We start from the raw sequence: 19,151 nt of genomic DNA, 5'->3' as shown, positions 1-19,151 counted from the left end.
TCAATAGAGTGGAAGAACCACTTACTGTGACGTGAATGGGACATTCCTGTTAATATGTCCCAAAATACTATTACGGTTTTTGTTTTGTTTTGTTAATACTACACACGAGACTGTCAGCTCATATCCAACTTTCTGGTCACTACAACCCCCTGTCCTTTTTGCAGTACTGAAGCCTACCTAGTGGGCATGTCTACTTATGCATTTATGCTGGCTTAAGTTTACTGCGCAGTAAATGGGAATAGGCCAGTGTCTACCTGGGCAGATGACCTGGGAGTAAATATAGTCAGAGCAGCCTGCCATGTTCCCCTGTGGCCACCAGGGAGAGCTCCAGCCACATGCCCGCCAGTTCTTGGGACTAACTTTAGTCCCAAATTGAGGCCAGAGCCAGCTGACAGCATTTGGGACTAACTTTAGTCCCAAATTGAAATCAGGAGAGGCAGCCAGCCAGGAGCCCTGGGAGGCCCACTAGGTTATGATGCAGGTATCAGATTTAGGCTCAAGTTAGAGTAAGTCACCATATTTATTGCACAGTGTGGGCATGCATATGTAGATGCATGCCTGTACTGTGCAGTAATTTTGATTACTGTGCAGTAAATGTGCAGTGCATGTGTAAATAAGCCCAGTGATTTGCCAGGTTGTATTATTTGGGAGTACTTTGCACTTGATTTTACTGAATTTCATCCAATTTATTTCAGACCATTTCTTCAATGTATAAAGGTCATTTTCAATCCTAATCATATCCTCCAAAGTGCCTGTCACATCACCTAACTAGGTATCATATGCAAATTTATTAAGTGTACACTAAACTCCACCCTCCAAATCATTAATGAAAATGTTGAATAGTACCAGCCCCCGGACAGTCCCCTGAGCAACCCCACTGGATACTTCCTTCCAACTTGACATCAAGCCATCAATGACTGTTCTTTGAGTATAATTACTCAACAAGTTATGTGCTTACCTTGCAAAAGTGTCACCCAGACTGCATTTCCATAGCTTCCTCTGACAGTGTTGTGGAGGATAGTGTACAAAGCCTGCTAAAATCAAGGTATATCATATCCACCACTCGTAAGCACAAATCAGTACCTTGGACAGTGGAGAGCTCTTTCCAAATCTTGACCTATCAATCCTCTCCATCACTGTCAGAGAACCCCATCCAACCTATCAATTTGCCCATATACTTCATATAAGCAAAGACAATGTTGAAAATGTTAAATACATCAGCACTTACGCATCCCTTGGCCCTTCCTGAGAGAGATCAAAGACCTGGCGTGGATTCAAGTACCACATAAACATTTGGAGAACTTTGGTGCCCTGTGAAAAGAGGAAATGGAAGGAACACATAAGAAAGAATGACCTGGCTACAGTATTATAAGTAACTGTACTTATTAAAATTAAGTGAATTCTTAGAGTGCATTTCATTCATCTGTAGCTTAGTAAACATAAACAAACTAAAAGATGCCTGTTTTGGGAAGACTAAACACAAAGCAAGTGTTATGATTGATATTTGCTATATGAAACAGTCCTGGAAGCTATCATCTCACTTGTGTATGTATAAATGCAGACCTACTGAATTTGAAACACATCTGTTATATAAAATCTATAGAACATATGCTATGCATCAGGGGTATCAGATCTGTTTGGCTCTCCAGGCTCCTTGTGGGCTGGATCTGTACCCATTTGTAGTGGCAAGGTGAGCATGTGTAGTGGTGGTTGCCAGAGCTGCTCCATTGCATCAGGCAGCCACAGGGGTTAACACCACCATCACTCACCAGCCCTCCACCACCAAAATAAGTCCCCAAGGGATTATAAGTGGGTTGGTGCTCCTGCTGCCATGCTGGTAGAATTTACTCCTTTTGGAGTCCCTCATCCAGTTCTCATAACACAAAACAATACCCCTTTTTCCAAACAAACTAGTAAATCAGACTCTATCCTTTCTCCAGGTGGCAGAAGAGGACCCTTTAGCTCTGGCCCTTCTTAGACACAAGCTTCATTGGGTTTCAATCTGCTCTATGCCCACTGCTCCTTTCTCCAGCTTGAGCTCCTTGCTTTTCCTTCTCTTGGGCTTTCATCTGCCAGCTAATCACCCACAGCTCGGTTTCTACCCCAGGGCTGTCTGCCTCCTATAAAGGGCCAGACGCCCTGTTACAGAGATCCATACTAAAGATTTTGGCAACAGATTGAATAAGGGCACTGGTTAAATGAACCCTCACTGGGGATCCATACTCATGATTTCACTGGGGTTGACCCACATTAGTGTTATCTCAGGGAGTCATGGTGGTTGCCACTACTGCCCCGTGCCCAGCTGCTGGAACCCAGCTATTCCGACAGAAAACCCATGGGCCAGATAACACAGGTCCACATGCCTGGCCCTTGTGCTGTATTTTTGACAGCCGTGCTGTAAATGAGAAGGCATTCAATGGACTTTAGATAGACACAGAGGTGACCAATCTAATATGGATTGGATCTGAAAATCTTAGCCATAGGAATTCTAAGAAAGAAGCAGGCTAGAGTCTATATAAACCTGCTGCTTGCTTTAGCTAAACTTGCATTCAGTATACAACTTGATAATGAAGTAAAATGCTTATACAGCAACATTATACTCTGCAACAACTGCTTAAAACAAAGTTTCTTACATACTTAAAATACAAAACCAGCTGGATGTGGTCAGGGTGGTGAAGAAACTAACCATCTCTTAGGACAGAAAGGATGACTGAAGATTTCTTTGGAGGCCCCCTTTCCTATAGAAGGTGGAGGTCTCCTAAAATACTCCCATCATTCTAGTTTCCTTACAAAAAATTAAAAACTGGGAGGAAGATTATCTTGAAAAATCCAAGTTTCCTTTTATGTGGAAAGGTTCCAGGCATCTGCTGCAGGTGTCCGTGGTTCAGGTCATATGCAACTCTTCCTTTTCTTTGACCCAACTGAAATCCATTAATAGATTATTCTTTAACTGTCATTAGAATTAATTTGATGTCCTTACCTGATTCCCTCCACTTTTTGGATTCACAAACACCAACAGCGGTTTCATGAGCGGGGAAGAGATAGGTTTTATCACAAAAGGTCGGCCTTTGTTTTCCTACAAAAACAGCAGTGAAAAAGTGCATTAACTAGAGATATACAGAAGAGCACTAAAATCTCCACCAAAAAGTCCCACAAAGGATTTTAAATGTGAATTTAGTGGCTATGAAAGCTGCAAGGCTAATAACCTTGAAAAGTATAGTCTTCTATATAGATCTGTGAACAGTTATATTCCATCATTGTGCCTCAATCCCAGAGGCAACCCCCTGGGCCAGATAACACAGGTCCACATACCAAATCTGGCCCACGTGTTGTATTTTTGACAATCCTGCTGTAGATAACAAGGCATTGAATGGATTTTAGATAGGCACAGAGGTGACCAATCTAATATGGATTGGATCTGAAAATCCATGGTTAGATTTTTCTGACAAATGCAGGTACTTAATATATCTTATGTAAAGACAGTTCACCCTCCCATCTGAAACAGTGTTTGGAATTTATACTGAGATCACCAACAGGAGAGAGAAACTGTTGAGGTGGGCACAAGTTTTTGGACAAAACTTAATTTTTAATTATAAATTGCCATTTGGGTTGACCAAAATAATTCATGAAATTATATTAGATTCTTTTTTAACTGGTATGGCCAAAAGACTGGGAAAAAAAATTAGATGTTGAATGTTTCATTTTGACTTTTCTAAAATGAAACATTTTGCTTTTTCACTTCAAGGAGACATTTCATTTGGAAACTTACCTCAATTTGACAATTTTTTACAAACAGTAAAAAACCATATAACGTGTTTGTAACAAGTGGGCATCCCAGGGCCGGTCTCAAATGTAGGCCCGCCCACTTGTCCTAGCGCTGAAGACAAGACCACCTGCCCACCTCTCCTGCCATGTCTTGATGTTAATAATTACAAGGATGTTACTCAGGCAGGAGACTGCCCATTTTTCTGCCCTGATGACAAGGGCATATATATATGACTCCAGCCTTCCCTTATTGTATCTCATTCCTGGCAGATGCTTCATGGCCTAACTCCCAGCCCAAGCTTGCTCGACCTAGCACCCAGCCTTCAGCTTGTCTAGCCTGACATAAAGCCTTCAGTCTGGCGGCACACACCTGGCCTTCACCTACTTGGCCTCACACATGGCCTCTCTGTTTCTACTACACGCTCAAGGGCCTCAGTCTCTACTTTGGGCTCCAAGCCCCGTCCTTGGGCTTCAAGTCCCTCTCTGGGGCCCAGGCCCCTTCACATTGGCCTCTAAGCCCCTCCCCTACAGGACAAGGGCTTCAAGCCCCATCCCCCCTGAAGCCTACCCCCTGGCTTCCTAATGTGGTCTCAGACTCCACTGTGAGCCTGGGCACTGTCACAGGTCCCCCCTCCTGGCCTGGGTCCTGCCTCAGTACTCACAGTAAGCCTGGTCTCTCCCTGAGATTACCAACTATCCACCAGGGATGTGGGGCTGGGGTTAGAAGGCACCCCATACTTGCCTTTCAATGGGGAGGTAACTGGCCTGGCATTTCTGGGGGACTGTCCCACCACAGAGAGTCCCACCAAGCCACCCGTCCCCAGCAAGGTGAAGTTTCTGGTCATGCCCAGGACCATGAGGTCTCCTCCTTCCCTACAGGCCCCAGCCCTTACCTCTGAGTTGTATTGAGCAGCAGCTCAGCTTGTGGTGCCTCTCTGGCTGCTCACAACAAACTGCTGCTCTGTTGTTTAGGGCCCAGTCCTTATATAACAGTTGGGCCCTGTTCCCCAATCAGGCAGCATTGCCTGATTGGGATAACAGCCAGCTACAGGCTACCTGCTGCTGCTGCTCAGGTCCCTGCAAGTAAGAGCACCCTATGCGATGTTACAGGGTTCAACTTGAAATTAATTTTCAGATTCTTTTTATTTTACTTAAAACGTTTTCATTTTTGGTCAATCAAAAACACTTTTTTTTTAGTTTTCAGTTGGGTCAGTGAACCAATAAAATCAATTATGTGCCCCAGCATCGCATTCACAAGCTACCTGCTACCTAGAGGTATGTAGAAAAAACATGTGAAGCTGTGTCTATGTCCAAATCGCCGAATCTTTCCAAATCTCTCCAAATCAATTTGGAGGGTTCCAATTTGATTCAGAGAGATTAAAGGGTCCTCTGATCCGATTCGGATTCAGAGATTCAGCCACTGAATAGGGCCAAATCTCCACCGAATCGAGTCAGGGACTGAAGCTCTGCACAGTCCTAATGCACATACGTATGCACACACATTCACACACACACAGAAAAATAATGTTCATTAATTTTGAATGAGACAGTTGTTCAGCCTCCATCACCAGGAAATCTTTGTCCTTCCAGTGATGCATCCAAGAGTGCCTAATTGCAGAAATGGCAGGTTCTATGTTGTGGATACTTGCTCTCTCTCAACTGAAGGCCATGCTAGGATCTACAGAAAGCCACTGGATTTTTACTGACAATCTACAGATTAAAGTATCAATTTATTCTACCTTTCAAGTGTTCCTTATTAAGACTTACCTCATTGCCTCTTTTGCTAGCTTTTCTTTTAAAAGATGTTCTCTTCTTCCGTCGGGTCGAAGTCTTTAATGAGTTCTACATAAAAAGAAAAAAAAACCCAAGAATACATTACAAGCAGAACAAAAATTTAAAAATCCACAGAAGTAGCCTTCTTTTAGAAGCTCTTCCATGCATCATCCATTTGAAGAATGATACAGTATCTGGCACATGCTTGAAGTTTAGATCACATGCGTTTCATGCTTTACACTTCCACACCACCGTTTATGGAGAAAGCCACACACGGAGACCAGACTGGTGCTTTGGAACTGGAAACTTTCCCACGCCGTGGGGAGAAAAATCAGATGCTCCCACAGACTCACATAACACCACATGTTGTACCTGCCAACCCTCCCAATAGGGGTAGGAGACGCCCGTTTTCCCTCCGGGGCTCCAGTCTCCCGCCCAATCAGGCTCGTCTCCTGGTATGGAGACCACCTGCATAAAAATGTAATGAAAATATGATAAAATGAGCTATTTTCCATTTAAAAAAAACAAGTTTTAGCTCTGGTGACCATTGACTCAGTATAGCACATGCCACCATTGCATAAAACTAGTGTAATAATCTAACAGGGAACCTCCTCTGGATTCTTAAATATTTAAGAGCCACCTTAGTTCAGGAAAAAAAATACAGAAAATATTTTGGTACTTTGTGTAGGACCTAAAAAAAAATACCCTGCATCATCAATGGCAGTGAACTGAAAAGGAAAAAAATGCTATTCTCCAGAAGGGTGCTAACTTTACTGATAATATTTTATCACAAAGGCATGCTGATGTGAAAAGGACTGGTCAAACTGAAGGGGTTTTTTCTTTTTTTTTTCCTTTTTTTATTTTTTTTTTTACTGCTGCAGTTGCTGAAATAAAATCCTCCCCCTTCCCTATAACCCCTCTCCATTTACATATTACCAAGTTCAGGTGGGTCAGAAATGTTATGAAAATTAACACACTCACTGTATTTCAACTCTTAATTTAGCCAAAGCCAGGCAATAAAGGGTGCAGAAAACTCACAGAACATTCATTAATCTTTTCTAACCTCAAAAAGGAAACAAAATGCATTCAGTGTTGTCCTCAGTCTTTATTTTACCCAAAAAGGTCTCTAGATTCCTACCAAGCAAAGGTTCACAGACTCAGAGACCTGCAAGTCTGTACAGTTCAGCTAATAATCAGTACCTGCTGTTTTTTATTCAACCTTGATCTTCAACCAACAGCATCATTGCTTTAAACAGGACATCTATTGGATTTGGCTAAGAACAGTGTTTGAAACATCAGTGTCAATATGTGAAATAGAAAAGTTAGGCATTCTAGTGAATCTCAGTAACGTGGAAAACTCATAATCTCGGAGAAAGATATATAACTCAAACTGTCTAAAGTTCAGATTAAGTAGCCCATTTTCTGTTTCTTTTGCCATAAAAAAGTAGTCTTGCTCTGCATTTCCCTTGCTTTGGTACATAAGAAATGCTCTAGAAGGCATGCTACACTACAAGAACTGCACTGACTTGGATGGATCGATGGATTATACAAAGTGCATGGTCTTTTTCATCTCTGCCTATGTAATGAGACTGAAAGAGAATATGAATGTTAAATTAATGTAACAGAGCAAGCCAATGCCCTCATGCCCTAACTACGGTAATTCCTGTAGAGGTTCTTAGACTTGTTCCTCAGATGCTGTCTGTTGTTAAAGGGTGCTGGAACAGAGCACTTGTCTGAGCTTCAGGGCATCTGAGTTCTTTTCCATGATCATCACTGGTCTGCTGGGTGTCCTTGGGCAAGATACTAAACTTCTCTGAGCATCAGTTACCCCTCTATAAAATGGAGATACTTACACACAGAACTGTAACAAGAAATGTCAGCGCCCTGAGCAGACATACTGGTGACTGCTGCAAAGCAAGGCAGTTGATTGGGGGATAGTTTAAATATAACAGAATTTTTTGTCACTGTCCACACAGGCAAGACTATTTGGCACAATGATGCTACACTTCAGTGTTTAAGTATGCCAATTTCTGTCATGTCGATAGAGCCCATAAGTTTGCAGAAACAGTAGCAATACAACAGGTGAGAGGCAGAGAAGCTGACTATACATGTCCAGACCTTCATTTCAAATATATTTAAGAAAAGCAGCTGTGGGTGGACCACCAACATCCATATGGTGAACTTAAGAAGTTATGCATACTGTCTTGTCCATGAAAGGCTTCCTTCCCAACAGGAAGAGTATGGGGATTTTTAAAGAAACAATGCTAGTTAGTGAAATTGTCTTTACAGCAAAGAATTACTTTAAGGAAAGAGGACTATGTAAATCCTGGATCACTTCTAGATGAGGAAAAATCTTCTTCATGGATGTCATTTTTCCTTTCTTCAAAAAGGAGAAGCACAGAACAGAAAAATAAAGTCAATTTTAGAGGTGTTCCAAATAAACTTCGATAGATTTATTGAAAAATCATTTGTGCATGATGTAGGGGAGATGAATGTTTGATTTTCTGAGGCAGATCCAGTAAAATCCCTTTCAATCCTTTCATCTACACTATCCCAGGTTTAATTTTCAGAGGTTCTTTCTTAGTAGCCATAGTTTCAATAGTTTCAATGAAAGCTACAAGTGCACAGCATCAATGAAAGTCAAACTCTGTAATCTTCATGCCTTTCAAAAACTATAATCAGATACAAATAGTAGTCTAACTCCTTTTGCCACCATCAGCAATGAAGTGAAAGTAGAGAAGACAAAGTAGCCCAAGGATATAAAGCAGACTTCCTTTGAATGTTTCCAAAGAGAAAGGAAAAACAGATTTACTCACCTTGATCATAAGCCCTCCCCCAGCACCAAAGTCTAGTCACAACAGTTACAATTACACTGTCTCCAGATCCTCAGAGGAGGCTGGCTCAAAGAACATCACCCAGACCCCACTCACTGCCAGCTCCTCTCCAGCACAAACACCAAGACTCAATTAGTAGTTTTTAAGCCTTTTCAGTGCATCAAATATTAGAAAAGGACACTAGGATCTGTGCAACTGGGACAGGAATATATTTGAACTCCAGGAAACCAGACACAGCATTACATAGTTTCCAGCATAGTGCAGTGGCATTGAATGTTGGTCGAGAGGCTACAAAAGACATTTACATGATGAACACCACACAACGGATGTTTTGACAATTTTCTAATTACGTAAGTGGGTCATTACATGTAGGTCTATCACCTGTCTCACAACTATCCAAACCATTCTGAATTTCCTTCATCCTGAAAAAAAAGATACTTGTCAACAGTAAAAATTCATTGCAGAACATTTATCAGGTCATCTGGGTCAAACTGTCCTTAACTGAATCACTAAGACAGTGCAGGAGTGAAAGGGGGAGTTTATACTGTATTCAAGTTTAGTACTTCAATGGTAGTGACCCACTATGCATGTAAACAGCATTGAAAAAACACTTTAGTAGCAGTAAAAACAAAGAAAAAGGAGACATCAAGGTAAAGGTGGCTACAGAAACTCATCTAATTTGCTTGGGGAAAAACAACAAAAGGAATAACAGCATCACTAGAATCCAGTTAAAATGAGTAAGAAATCCAGTTCAGGTCTTGCCTATAACTAAAATGTTGCTAATCAAATTTATTCTGCCAAGTCTGGGGAACACTGAAACATTTTTCTCTTATTTTCTAGATCATAGGAAATTAAAAAAATGTTTCAGACAAATCTGGACTGAAACCAAATTTTAAGAAATACGAAATTTCCTAGAAACCAGAAATTCTCCTTTTTGGCCAGCTCCACTCTGGAAATCTTTTCCCTCTGGTGCACCAAGCACTGTCTCATCTTGTTAAAACTATACTGAATTCTGGTTACAACCTTAAAATTTACTGCCTGCAAGCATCAGAACATGTAAAGATAACAGTGGCATTCAGCAAGCATTCGGGTGAATAAAATGTGATGATTCAAACACCCATGGAAATCAAATCCAAGGAACATGAACACAGCAAAGGCTAATTATTTGTTTCAATGCAAAATTGAATGCTTGTGAAAGCACTGTTCAATGTTTGCCCAGCTTTATTTAATGAAATATGTTTGAGTGCCTAAAACACAGAAGATTCTTCCATTCTGCTGAACTTGTGTAGGAAGAATAACCTTGAACTGGATTGCTTAGTGCCAAAATAACATTAATCACGAATTGTCTCAAAGAGGAAAATGAAGGATCCCCCACTAGGGGAGTCCATGGAAGAGCAGAATGTAGGTTGATAAGATGTAGCTGGGTGGGAAGGGCATGGTCAGGGCAGACAAACATGCTTTGGTGGAGGACAATCAGGAGTTAAGCCAGGCTTGCCCCAGGTTGCCATACAGCATCAGAAACAGACTTCCGCATGCAGTTACCTGAGGTTTCTTCACCTTAATGATCCAAGTGGGAGGCACAATGACAGCAGCATGAGCCCCCAGGGAACACGGCTCCTCAATGTGGTGTAACATGAAACAGGTGACTTTGTTGTGAAACTATAGTAAGGGAGAGCAGAGCCATTAATGAGATGGATGCAATGCAAGAAAAGGAGGATAGGCAGAAAAGTAGAGGGGACAGGAGAAAAGAGGGAGATGCATGAGACAGTGAGGAACATACCCAGCTCTATCTCCACCATCAGTTTTCTACACCAAGAGCTTTTTAGGAACATTTAACAAATGGCCACCTTTGTTTTTTAACCTTCCCCAAACATGCTCCATACCCCAAACATGCCCCTAATGATGGCATTAAGACAAAATCCAAAATGGGCAAAATCATATAGCATGGAAACTCCTGTGTCAAGAGCAGCAGTGGTTTGCCCCTCACATTACTTTTGCAGAAATCTCTCTCTTGTCAACCCACAAATAACTTTTTGTTCTATTCCAAAGAAGGAAACCACACTTAGCTCCCCTTGGCCAGAAGAATAGGCTATCCAGGTGGAATATCCTTGAGGAAAAGGAACAGAAAGTGTTAAAATGAGCCCCTCCAGGGCTCTTCCCCATAATAAATTGGAATCCCAAGCAAAGGATACTAACGAGACAAATGAAGTCCAACAAAATGAGCCCAAATGGCTAAAATCCACCACAGCTATTTACACTTCTCCCACCAAGTATTGACCACTTACCGCCTGCTTGCACCAGGAACAGCTGATGGCCACAATCTCTTTACTATGAAAGGAGAATTTTTGCTGAAACCCCTGAAACAGCAGGAAAAGATAGGACAAGAAAGCTGTCATTTCTTTCCATAACATTTGCATACTTCTGATCATGCAAGAAAATTCAACAACTTTGGTTTTTGCCATATGTCTGAGTTGTGCTAGAGCAGTCAAATACAATGAACAGACAGCACATTTTGTAAGCCCTAGGAATAGACAGTGCACTGAAGATGCAGGTGCATGTTACTCCTATTGATACAACAATAAGGTTAACAGCAAGGTTAAATCACACTCTTATTATAAAGTTCCCTATTAGCAGGGAGTGAGAAGAGTCAGTCAGTTTCAGATTTTTGTTTTATACCAATATTGGCCTCCCCTTTAAAATCCCCAAAACTATCAAATCAACCTTAAAATGAGTATATGCTTGGTGGGCCAAGGCAAAGTCACTGCAAAATAGTAGAAGTGAGATTGAAAAGAAGATTCTTAAATTGGGACACCATTAAAACAAAGGTTTTGAATATACAGTATGGCCAAAATATATTCTTAGGGCTATATTTAACTTTGTAGTCAAAAGGAAGGAAAAAGGAAGAAACATTTATGAAATACAAATTCATTTGATAGGCTTTAATGGACATAAGTGAAATTAGAACATTCCATGCCACAGGAAATTTGGATATTTGAACATTTGGGCTTGAATGAAAACTTAGAATACACTTATATATAAACTTATAAAACAATATTTCACAGGATTTTTTTAAAAATTGGATAGAAAAAAATCTATCAAAATGTTTAGACATTCCCAAAATCAAAATGTTTTCTATAAATTTGTTGAAAATGACCAAAAACACTTTGTTTTCAAGTCATTTCAACATTAAACTGCATTTTTCTATTTTGACATATTGCCTCTTGGAGTTGTAATTCAAGAAACAGACGCTCCCATTCGCAATTCCCTAACTTCCTAACCAGCCTACATCTCCCATAATGCACCTTACAGAGCATGGTCAATGGGAATCCACACTGCATTGGAGAGAACTAAAGGGAGAAGAGAGCAAACTATAGCTCCCATAAGGAAAAGTACTGATAGTGAAATGCAGTTTAAACAGAACCTTTTAGATCAGTCCAATATTCATATTCAAATCAAACAGACCCAAAACAAATTTTTCATACATTTTCAGAAAAAAAAATTTCCATGGAAATGTTCCAAGTTATGGAAACTGCATTTTCCACTGGAAGATTATTCTGACAGAAAACTCCCAACCAACTCTAGATTTTAAGCTCTGAAGTGACCACTAAATCATCTAGCGTCACTTCATATAAAACAAAGGTCATAGAGCCCCATCTAGTTACCTGTATATTTAACCCAATAACTGGTGGGTTTTTAAAAGTATTTTCTTTTCCAGGAAAGCATCCAGTTATGATTTGAAAGTTTCAGTAAGTAGAGAATCTACCATATCCTTTGGTCATTTGTTTGAATGGTTATTCACACTCACTATTAAGCATCTCTACCTTATTTTTCATTTGAATTTGCCTGGCTTAAATTTTCAGGCATAATGTGCCTCACACCTAGATGCCACATGAATATTCCACATTTGACTGATTAAATTCAGTCTCCTCAGACTCTGTGACCTGAAGACCCTGTCCCTGTCCCTGTCCCTCCCCTTCAATATTCTGCCCTTTCTAATTTGCTGATTTCCAGGATCAATGCCCTCCCTTCTTTAGAGACAAGCCTTCATCGTCATGATGAACTCAGCCCACTAACCTCAGCAATGAAACAGACCCATTGATTCCAAAAGCTCAAGCAGTCCACCAGTCTCTTGTCTAAGTCAAACCATTGAAAGTGGCCTCAAAAAAAACTCACCAAACCCAGGCTCAGATTTATAATACATAGAACAAGTGTTGGGGAGTAAAATGTTTGCAACTGAGGTCTGATACTGGGCAAACAGATTAGTAAAGGGTTTCCCCTTCGCTTTGATGAGAGTCTCTTAGGCTAAGAACACACATTGCACCTGTCCCCAAGCCAAACTGAGCTCTGAAAAGAAATGTCTTAAAATTGGGGCGTACACATATCACCCTTCCAGTCAAGGCTCAGTGAGTTGCCGAATGCACTACCACTTTTCAGTCATTGATTCAAATGGTGTAATCCCTCAACGACTGTTCAGACTACTTCACAACGTCCCGACACAAACTATTAGCACTTTTTAATCACCTTTTTACAGTTTGTCCCAGGCCTACAAACTCATCAGGGGAGAACAGCAACAAATAGGTAGAGCCCTTTTCTCCCCAGCACCACCTGGGGTGACAAGGAAAAATGGTAATAAGCTGATGGAGAAAAGGTTTAGGTTAGAGATCAGAAGGCAATATTTTATAGTTAGGGAGGCCAAAATCTGGAACCAACTTCCCAGGGAAGTGGTCCTTGCCCCTACCTTGGGCAAATTCAAGAGGAGGTTGGATGATCACCTGTCTGGGGTCTTGTGAACCCAGCATTCATTCCTGCCTGTGGCAGGGGGTCAGGCTAGATGATCTGTTCAGGTCCCTCCTGACCCTAGCTACTATGAAATAAATGTGAACATCTAAACACTGTACCTTATTCCGGAATAAAATGTTTTCTCTCAAGACAAATGTGACATCTGCTTGTAGCCTTAAAGAGTGCTGACAGAAGTGGGGGAAACAAAGCAAAACAAAACAGGGCTTTACCAGAAGAATTGCATATGTTTACCTGGCTCCCCAGCATCTGTACAGCTCACATGCTTCAGTGGGTTTTTTGGCCCTTTTATCCAAAAAGCCCCGCTGAAGCAAGAGAGCTATACAGACACTGGGGAGCCAGGTCAAAATGACACGATTCTTCTTCTGGGCATGTGCTATGCTTGGTGCGGGGGCATGCTGAGCTGAAAGTTAAATGCTGTTTTCTTTTTTATTCTGCATCTGTAAGCAGCCAAAGTATCTTATAAATTTCATCCAAAAAGTCTATATAAAGAAAAAAAATTGAGGTGGAGGGGGAAAGAGGGAGAGAGACCAACCTACTTTGACTTCTCATGGTGATTTGAGAAATCCCCATCTCCCAAAACTGCAGCTAGCAAAAAAACAAGACCTGGTACATGCGTTCTGCAATACATCAGCGGTATATTTTAAACATATGGACTGAGCAGCTTGCCTGTTTCTGGATGGACCATTTTTCATGTCTTAAGTTATTTGGCTTTTAGAGAGTCGTCAGTGAGAATGATAGAACAATAAAAAATAAAATAATGATACAAAGCAGTAAAATAGCACTTTTCTTTCTCAAACTACTTTAAAATGTGAGTTAATCTCTCCTCACAACTCAGCTCTGAGGTATATTGGTACCAGGTAGAAACCTGGTTTTACAGTTAAGGAAACTGATACTAGTAAGATAACTTGATCAAAAACAGAGTGGGTGTCAATGTAAACACTGGGATTAAAATACATGTGCTCAGATTCCTGTGCTCAACCAACAGGAAACCACCCACTCTCTTCATCCTCTTTCCACCCCTCACAATAGGAAAGAACATTCAAATTCAGTTTCCCTTTGTTTTTCCTGTGTTGGTTTGGACCTCCCTCTCTGGCAGAAGAGGAAGAGTTTTCCACCCCTAGGATGCCTGTTGCACCATTTGAGGAATAATGAAATGGAACATTAATTTCATATTTGAAAGGATGTTATTCCATTAGTGTTTGATTTACTGTCCTCCCCCCAGCCATTAGTGTCTAATTCCAATGCAATACATATAACTGAATGTTCCACATTGCTCTTGTGAAAGTAAACATCTGTGTGTGCTGGAGGAAATATATTTGGAAGTAGAGAGCACCTGGATCCTCAGACAGCACAGGGGAAGACGTTCTGGCCAAATCATCTGATTCAGTCATTTTAAGACCATAAAATTGTAGAAAATTAGGGTTGGAAGGGACCTCAGAAGGTCATGTAGTCCAACCCCCTGCCCAAAGCAAAACCATCCCCCACCTAGATCATCCCAGCCAAGGCTTTGTCTAGCTGGGCTTTAAAAGCCTCCAAAGATAGAGATTCCACAACCTCTCTAGGTAACCTGTTCCAGTGCTTTGCTACTCATCTTGTGGGAACATTTTTCCAAATATCTAACCTAAACTTCCATGGCTACAACTTGAAACCGTTGCTCCTTGTTCTGTCATCTGCCACCACTGACAACAATCTAGCTCCATCCTCTTTGGAACCACCCTTCAGGTGCACTGAAAGGCTGCAATTAAATCCCCCCTCAGTCTTCTCTTCTGCAGACTAAAAATAAGCCCAGTTCCCTCATCCTCCCCTCATAAGTCATGTGCCCCAACTCCCTAACCATTTTTGTTGCTCTCCGCTGGACTCTCTCCAAGTTGTCCACATCCTTTCTGTAGTGAGGGACCAAAACCTGGACACAGTACTCCAGATGTGGCTTCACCAGTGCTGAACAGAGGGGACCAATCACTTCCCTCAATCTACTGACAACCTTCCTACTAATGCAGCCTGCTATGCCATTAATCTTCTTCGCAACACGTGCACACTGTTGGCTCATATTCATCTTATTGTTCACTGCAACCCCCAAGTCCTTTTCTGCAGAGCTTCTGCTTAGCCAGTTGTTCCCCAGTCTAGACGGGTGCATGGGATTTTTCTGTCCTAAATGCAGGATTTTGCACTTGTCCTCATTAAACCTCATGAGATTTCTTTTTTGGAGCAATCCTCCAATTTGTTGAGGTCTCTCTGAACCCTAGCCATATGCTCCTACATGTCTACTACTCCCCACAGCTTGGTGCCATCCACAAACTTCCTGAGGGTGCACTCCATCCCATCTTCCAGATCGCTGATGAAGATATGAACAAAACCAGCCCCAGGACCAACACCTGGGGCACACCACTTGATACCAGCTGCCAGCTAGACATCAAGCCATTGACACTACCCTCTGAGCCAGATGATCCAGCCAGGTTTCTATCCACCTTACAAACCATTCATGCAGACCATACTTCCTTAGCTTGCTTGGAGGAATGTTGTGGGAGACGATATCAAAAGCCTTGCCAAAGTCAAGATATATCATGTCCACTGCTCTCCCCACATACACAGATCCAGTCATCTCATAAAAGACTGTCAGGTTGATGACTTGCCCTTGGGGAATCCATTCTCCTCCAAGTGCTTAGAAATAGATTCCTTGAGGAAGTGCTCCATGATTTTTCCAGGGACTGAGGTGACGCTGACCAGTCTGTAATTCCCCAGATCCTCCTTCTTCCCTTTCTTAAAGATGGGCATTATACTTGTCTTTTTCCAGTCATCCAGGACCTCTCTCAATCACCATGAGTTTTCAAAGACAATGGCCAGCAACTCTACAATCATATTGGACAACTCCCTCAGCAAGCTCCGGTGCATGGCTTCAAGTTTTGTGGACTCGCATACATCCAGCTTTTCTAAATGGTCCCTAACCTATTCTTTCAATGCTGTCGGCTGCTCACCTCCTCCCCAAACTGTGCTGCCAGGTGCAGTAGTCTAGGAGCTGACCTTGCCTGTGAAGACTGAGATAAAAAAGGCATCAAGCACTTCAGCCTTTTCTGCATCATCTGTCACTAAGGTGCCTCCCTCATGCTTTCCTGATCTTCTTCTTGTTGCTGATATAGACATACACACACATGTACATACACATACACATATGCAGTACACAGTGCACAGTACTCAAAGTCATACTGAGTAGGCTCATGTTGTCTCCGTGACCCTATTTATCTTCATGAAAATGTAATTATTTTACTTCAGTTAGGGAAGTAATCCACAACCACTATATAAGTTGTCTTTGTAAAGCTCTTTAGGCTCTACCAATGAAAACCCTGTATGAGAACAAGGTAGTATTTATTATTATATTATTAAGCCCTGGATGTAGTTTTGTTTTAAATCCAGTATGACATGCACCAAATTCTCCAAAGCTGTCTTTCTTTTTGGCCAAGGGTATGATAGGTAGAGCTTTCTAATTCTTGATCACTGTTGGAATACAGCAGGAGAGGTGTGCACCAAACACTGATGATTGATAGACCACTTAAACACCTGATGGTTATAGTTAATGCAGTCACAACCCAATTCCTGACAATCAAACTTCTCACAACAACAAAGTACTACAAAACTGGCATCAACTAAGACCTTAGAATAGTAATACTATTAAAGAAACCTACAAAACTGAATGACAAATATTGCTAAAAATTTGAGGCACAATAGCAGAGCAATAAGGGGGAAAATGATATTGCACTCTTCTTTATCCTATTTGTTAAAAAATGTCAGCAACTACCGCCTTTTAAGACAACAACGAATTCAATTAATTCTCTTACATGGGAAAAAAAAAGTACCGTCCTCATTTATCCCATCTTCTGGACAAATGGGATCTACCACCGAAGATGGACAGAGAAATCTATTTGCTTCACTGATGCCATTCACCTTCCATCTACTGAGCAGGCTTTGGCAAACTTTTCAGTTTCCTTTACAGCTCGTATACAAAGGATCTGTAGGCCATTGGTTAATCACCTCCAAATTCTGCTCCTGCACAAACCTATAGTGTGGGATTTTTCATGTAAAACCTCAGAGAAAAGCTCATGTTTTGCTATCCTGCATCAGACCGCCCATCTATCTACTCCAATAACTAACACCTGAGCCACAGCCAATGTTATTTAGAAGGAGGAAAACAAAAAATAAAGCTAACATGCCAAGCTAAGGATATAAAGGAAAATTAATTGCTGTCCACAGGCTTATGACTGAAAATATGAGATATGATGATTATCCTTAATCTTTGCTTGCATTACTGTGAGTGTTATTAATGTTCATTAAAATATTTAGCTATCCGATTTGAGCCCAGGATTTGACTGATGACCTCCTATTACAAATGAGACCCACAGAATGATTAGATACTCCATGAAAAATACTTATTTTATTGCTCTAAATTTACTACCATTTCATTTCAATGATAGCCTCCTTTTTCTTACATGACAGGGGAATTAATTTAAGGCAGAAGCTCAAAAAGCAGGAAAATGGACCACAAGGTAAAATATATCTGGCTGTAGAGGAGTTTACTTTGGCATTGAAATAAAGTAATACAAAGAAAAATCCCTTTTTATTTTCATCTTTCTAGTTTCTGGGTAGAGAGGTCTGCTAGAATATACCCATGGAAATGCTGACTATTTATTGTCCACAAGGAGAGTAGCTACCCTCCTTTGACTGTCTACTGACTTTCACCTCAGGGAGTTATCTCCAGTGTGTTTCAGAGAAAACTGGTCAGGTTAGTAATAAGAGTATATCATGTGATGGTTCTACTACGTGTATTAACACAATATGCAGTGACTGTTCAACTTGCCTAATGAATTCCTTTGACACCAGTAGTAAAGATACAGCACAACTCCCAGAAAGGCAGAGGCACAAGAAAACATGGCTCCAATGTCATCATGTGTCATGCCAGCTTAAGAATCCTGCATGTGCATGCCTCACTGCTCGTGATCACACACCATGAATGAAATATATTATCCTGTTGCCACTAATGCTTTAGAATGATATTGAGTCAAACTGATACAAATCTCTTCTTCTAATACAACAGAGAATATGTCAAGACATGGGTTCTGCCCTGGCCCTGTACAATGACTGAAGCTGCAGAAGCTGAGGGTAAGAGGGAACTAGAAGCACAACTGAGTGCAGAAGGAAAAAAAAGTTTACTTAGGTGTAAATTGGACCATATAGACCACTCATGGGTCCACAGAGATGCAGCTATCTTGCAGTCCCCCTACAGCAGCACAGCATGCTTTGATGGTACCTGTGCCAGACTCAGTAAGTTTACTGTGTAAACATGACCTTAGTTTCAATACCACTAAAAAGCTTGGTATGAATGCAGTACAAGAAGGATAACTCCAAGCCTCAGTTCAGACTCAGGCTAAAGGCTGTCCCAAGTCACCCCAAATAGACACTTGGTCATTCAGGCTGGAGAGGCAAAGGTGACCAGGTGTGAGGATAGCTACATCATTTCCTTGTGTGTCACTGTCTATAGAAACTAGTGTGCCTTAACCACAGTAGCTTTGATTTTTTAATTATTATTGTTGTTGCTATTATTTTAACAGGCTTGGAGATTTGAACTTATGAGAAAAAAAGTTCTGTGCAATTAAAGTTTTCAACCCCTTAGGGTTGACCTTTTCTATTGCCAGTGGAAATGGGCTTTCACTGTCTTGTGCAGTAGAGGATACACTGAACAGCCCAAAGCAGCCAACACAGCAAGAATCTGGAAACAGTGCAATAGCCTTTCACTTTCAGAGACCTGGGTTTAGGTCACCAGTGAAACAGATTTACTGTCACCATTCTGTTTCCCATTTGTATGCACCAAAAAAGTATTGCACTATTCCACATGATTCCCTTTCTCTGCCCAAGAAAGACCCAGAACTAGAACAGAACAGAATAATGAAATGGCTTGGTGGAGCTCTATTAATCTGAAAGCACCTAGAAATC

At 41.2% G+C, this 19,151-nt stretch overlaps 1 protein-coding gene across 1 annotated transcript in view; it reads right to left on the bottom strand.

The window, feature by feature from the left end:
- DGKI (diacylglycerol kinase iota) overlaps positions 1-19,151 on the bottom strand; it is a 186,758-nt gene that overhangs the window by 141,181 nt on the left and 26,426 nt on the right. The window contains exons 6-10 of the mRNA XM_059726475.1: positions 10,658-10,729; positions 9,915-10,031; positions 5,533-5,607; positions 2,981-3,076; positions 1,229-1,311 (exon numbers count right to left, since the gene is read on the bottom strand). Coding sequence (XP_059582458.1) covers positions 1,229-1,311; positions 2,981-3,076; positions 5,533-5,607; positions 9,915-10,031; positions 10,658-10,729 — 443 coding nt within the window. The remainder of the gene's footprint in view (positions 1-1,228; positions 1,312-2,980; positions 3,077-5,532; positions 5,608-9,914; positions 10,032-10,657; positions 10,730-19,151) is intronic.

Source organism: Alligator mississippiensis, chromosome 4, assembly GCF_030867095.1.
Source record: "Alligator mississippiensis isolate rAllMis1 chromosome 4, rAllMis1, whole genome shotgun sequence".
Taxonomy (NCBI): Eukaryota; Metazoa; Chordata; order Crocodylia; family Alligatoridae; genus Alligator; species Alligator mississippiensis.
Note: the sequence above shows the minus strand (reverse complement) of the source record. Positions and strands in the feature narration are given on the sequence as shown.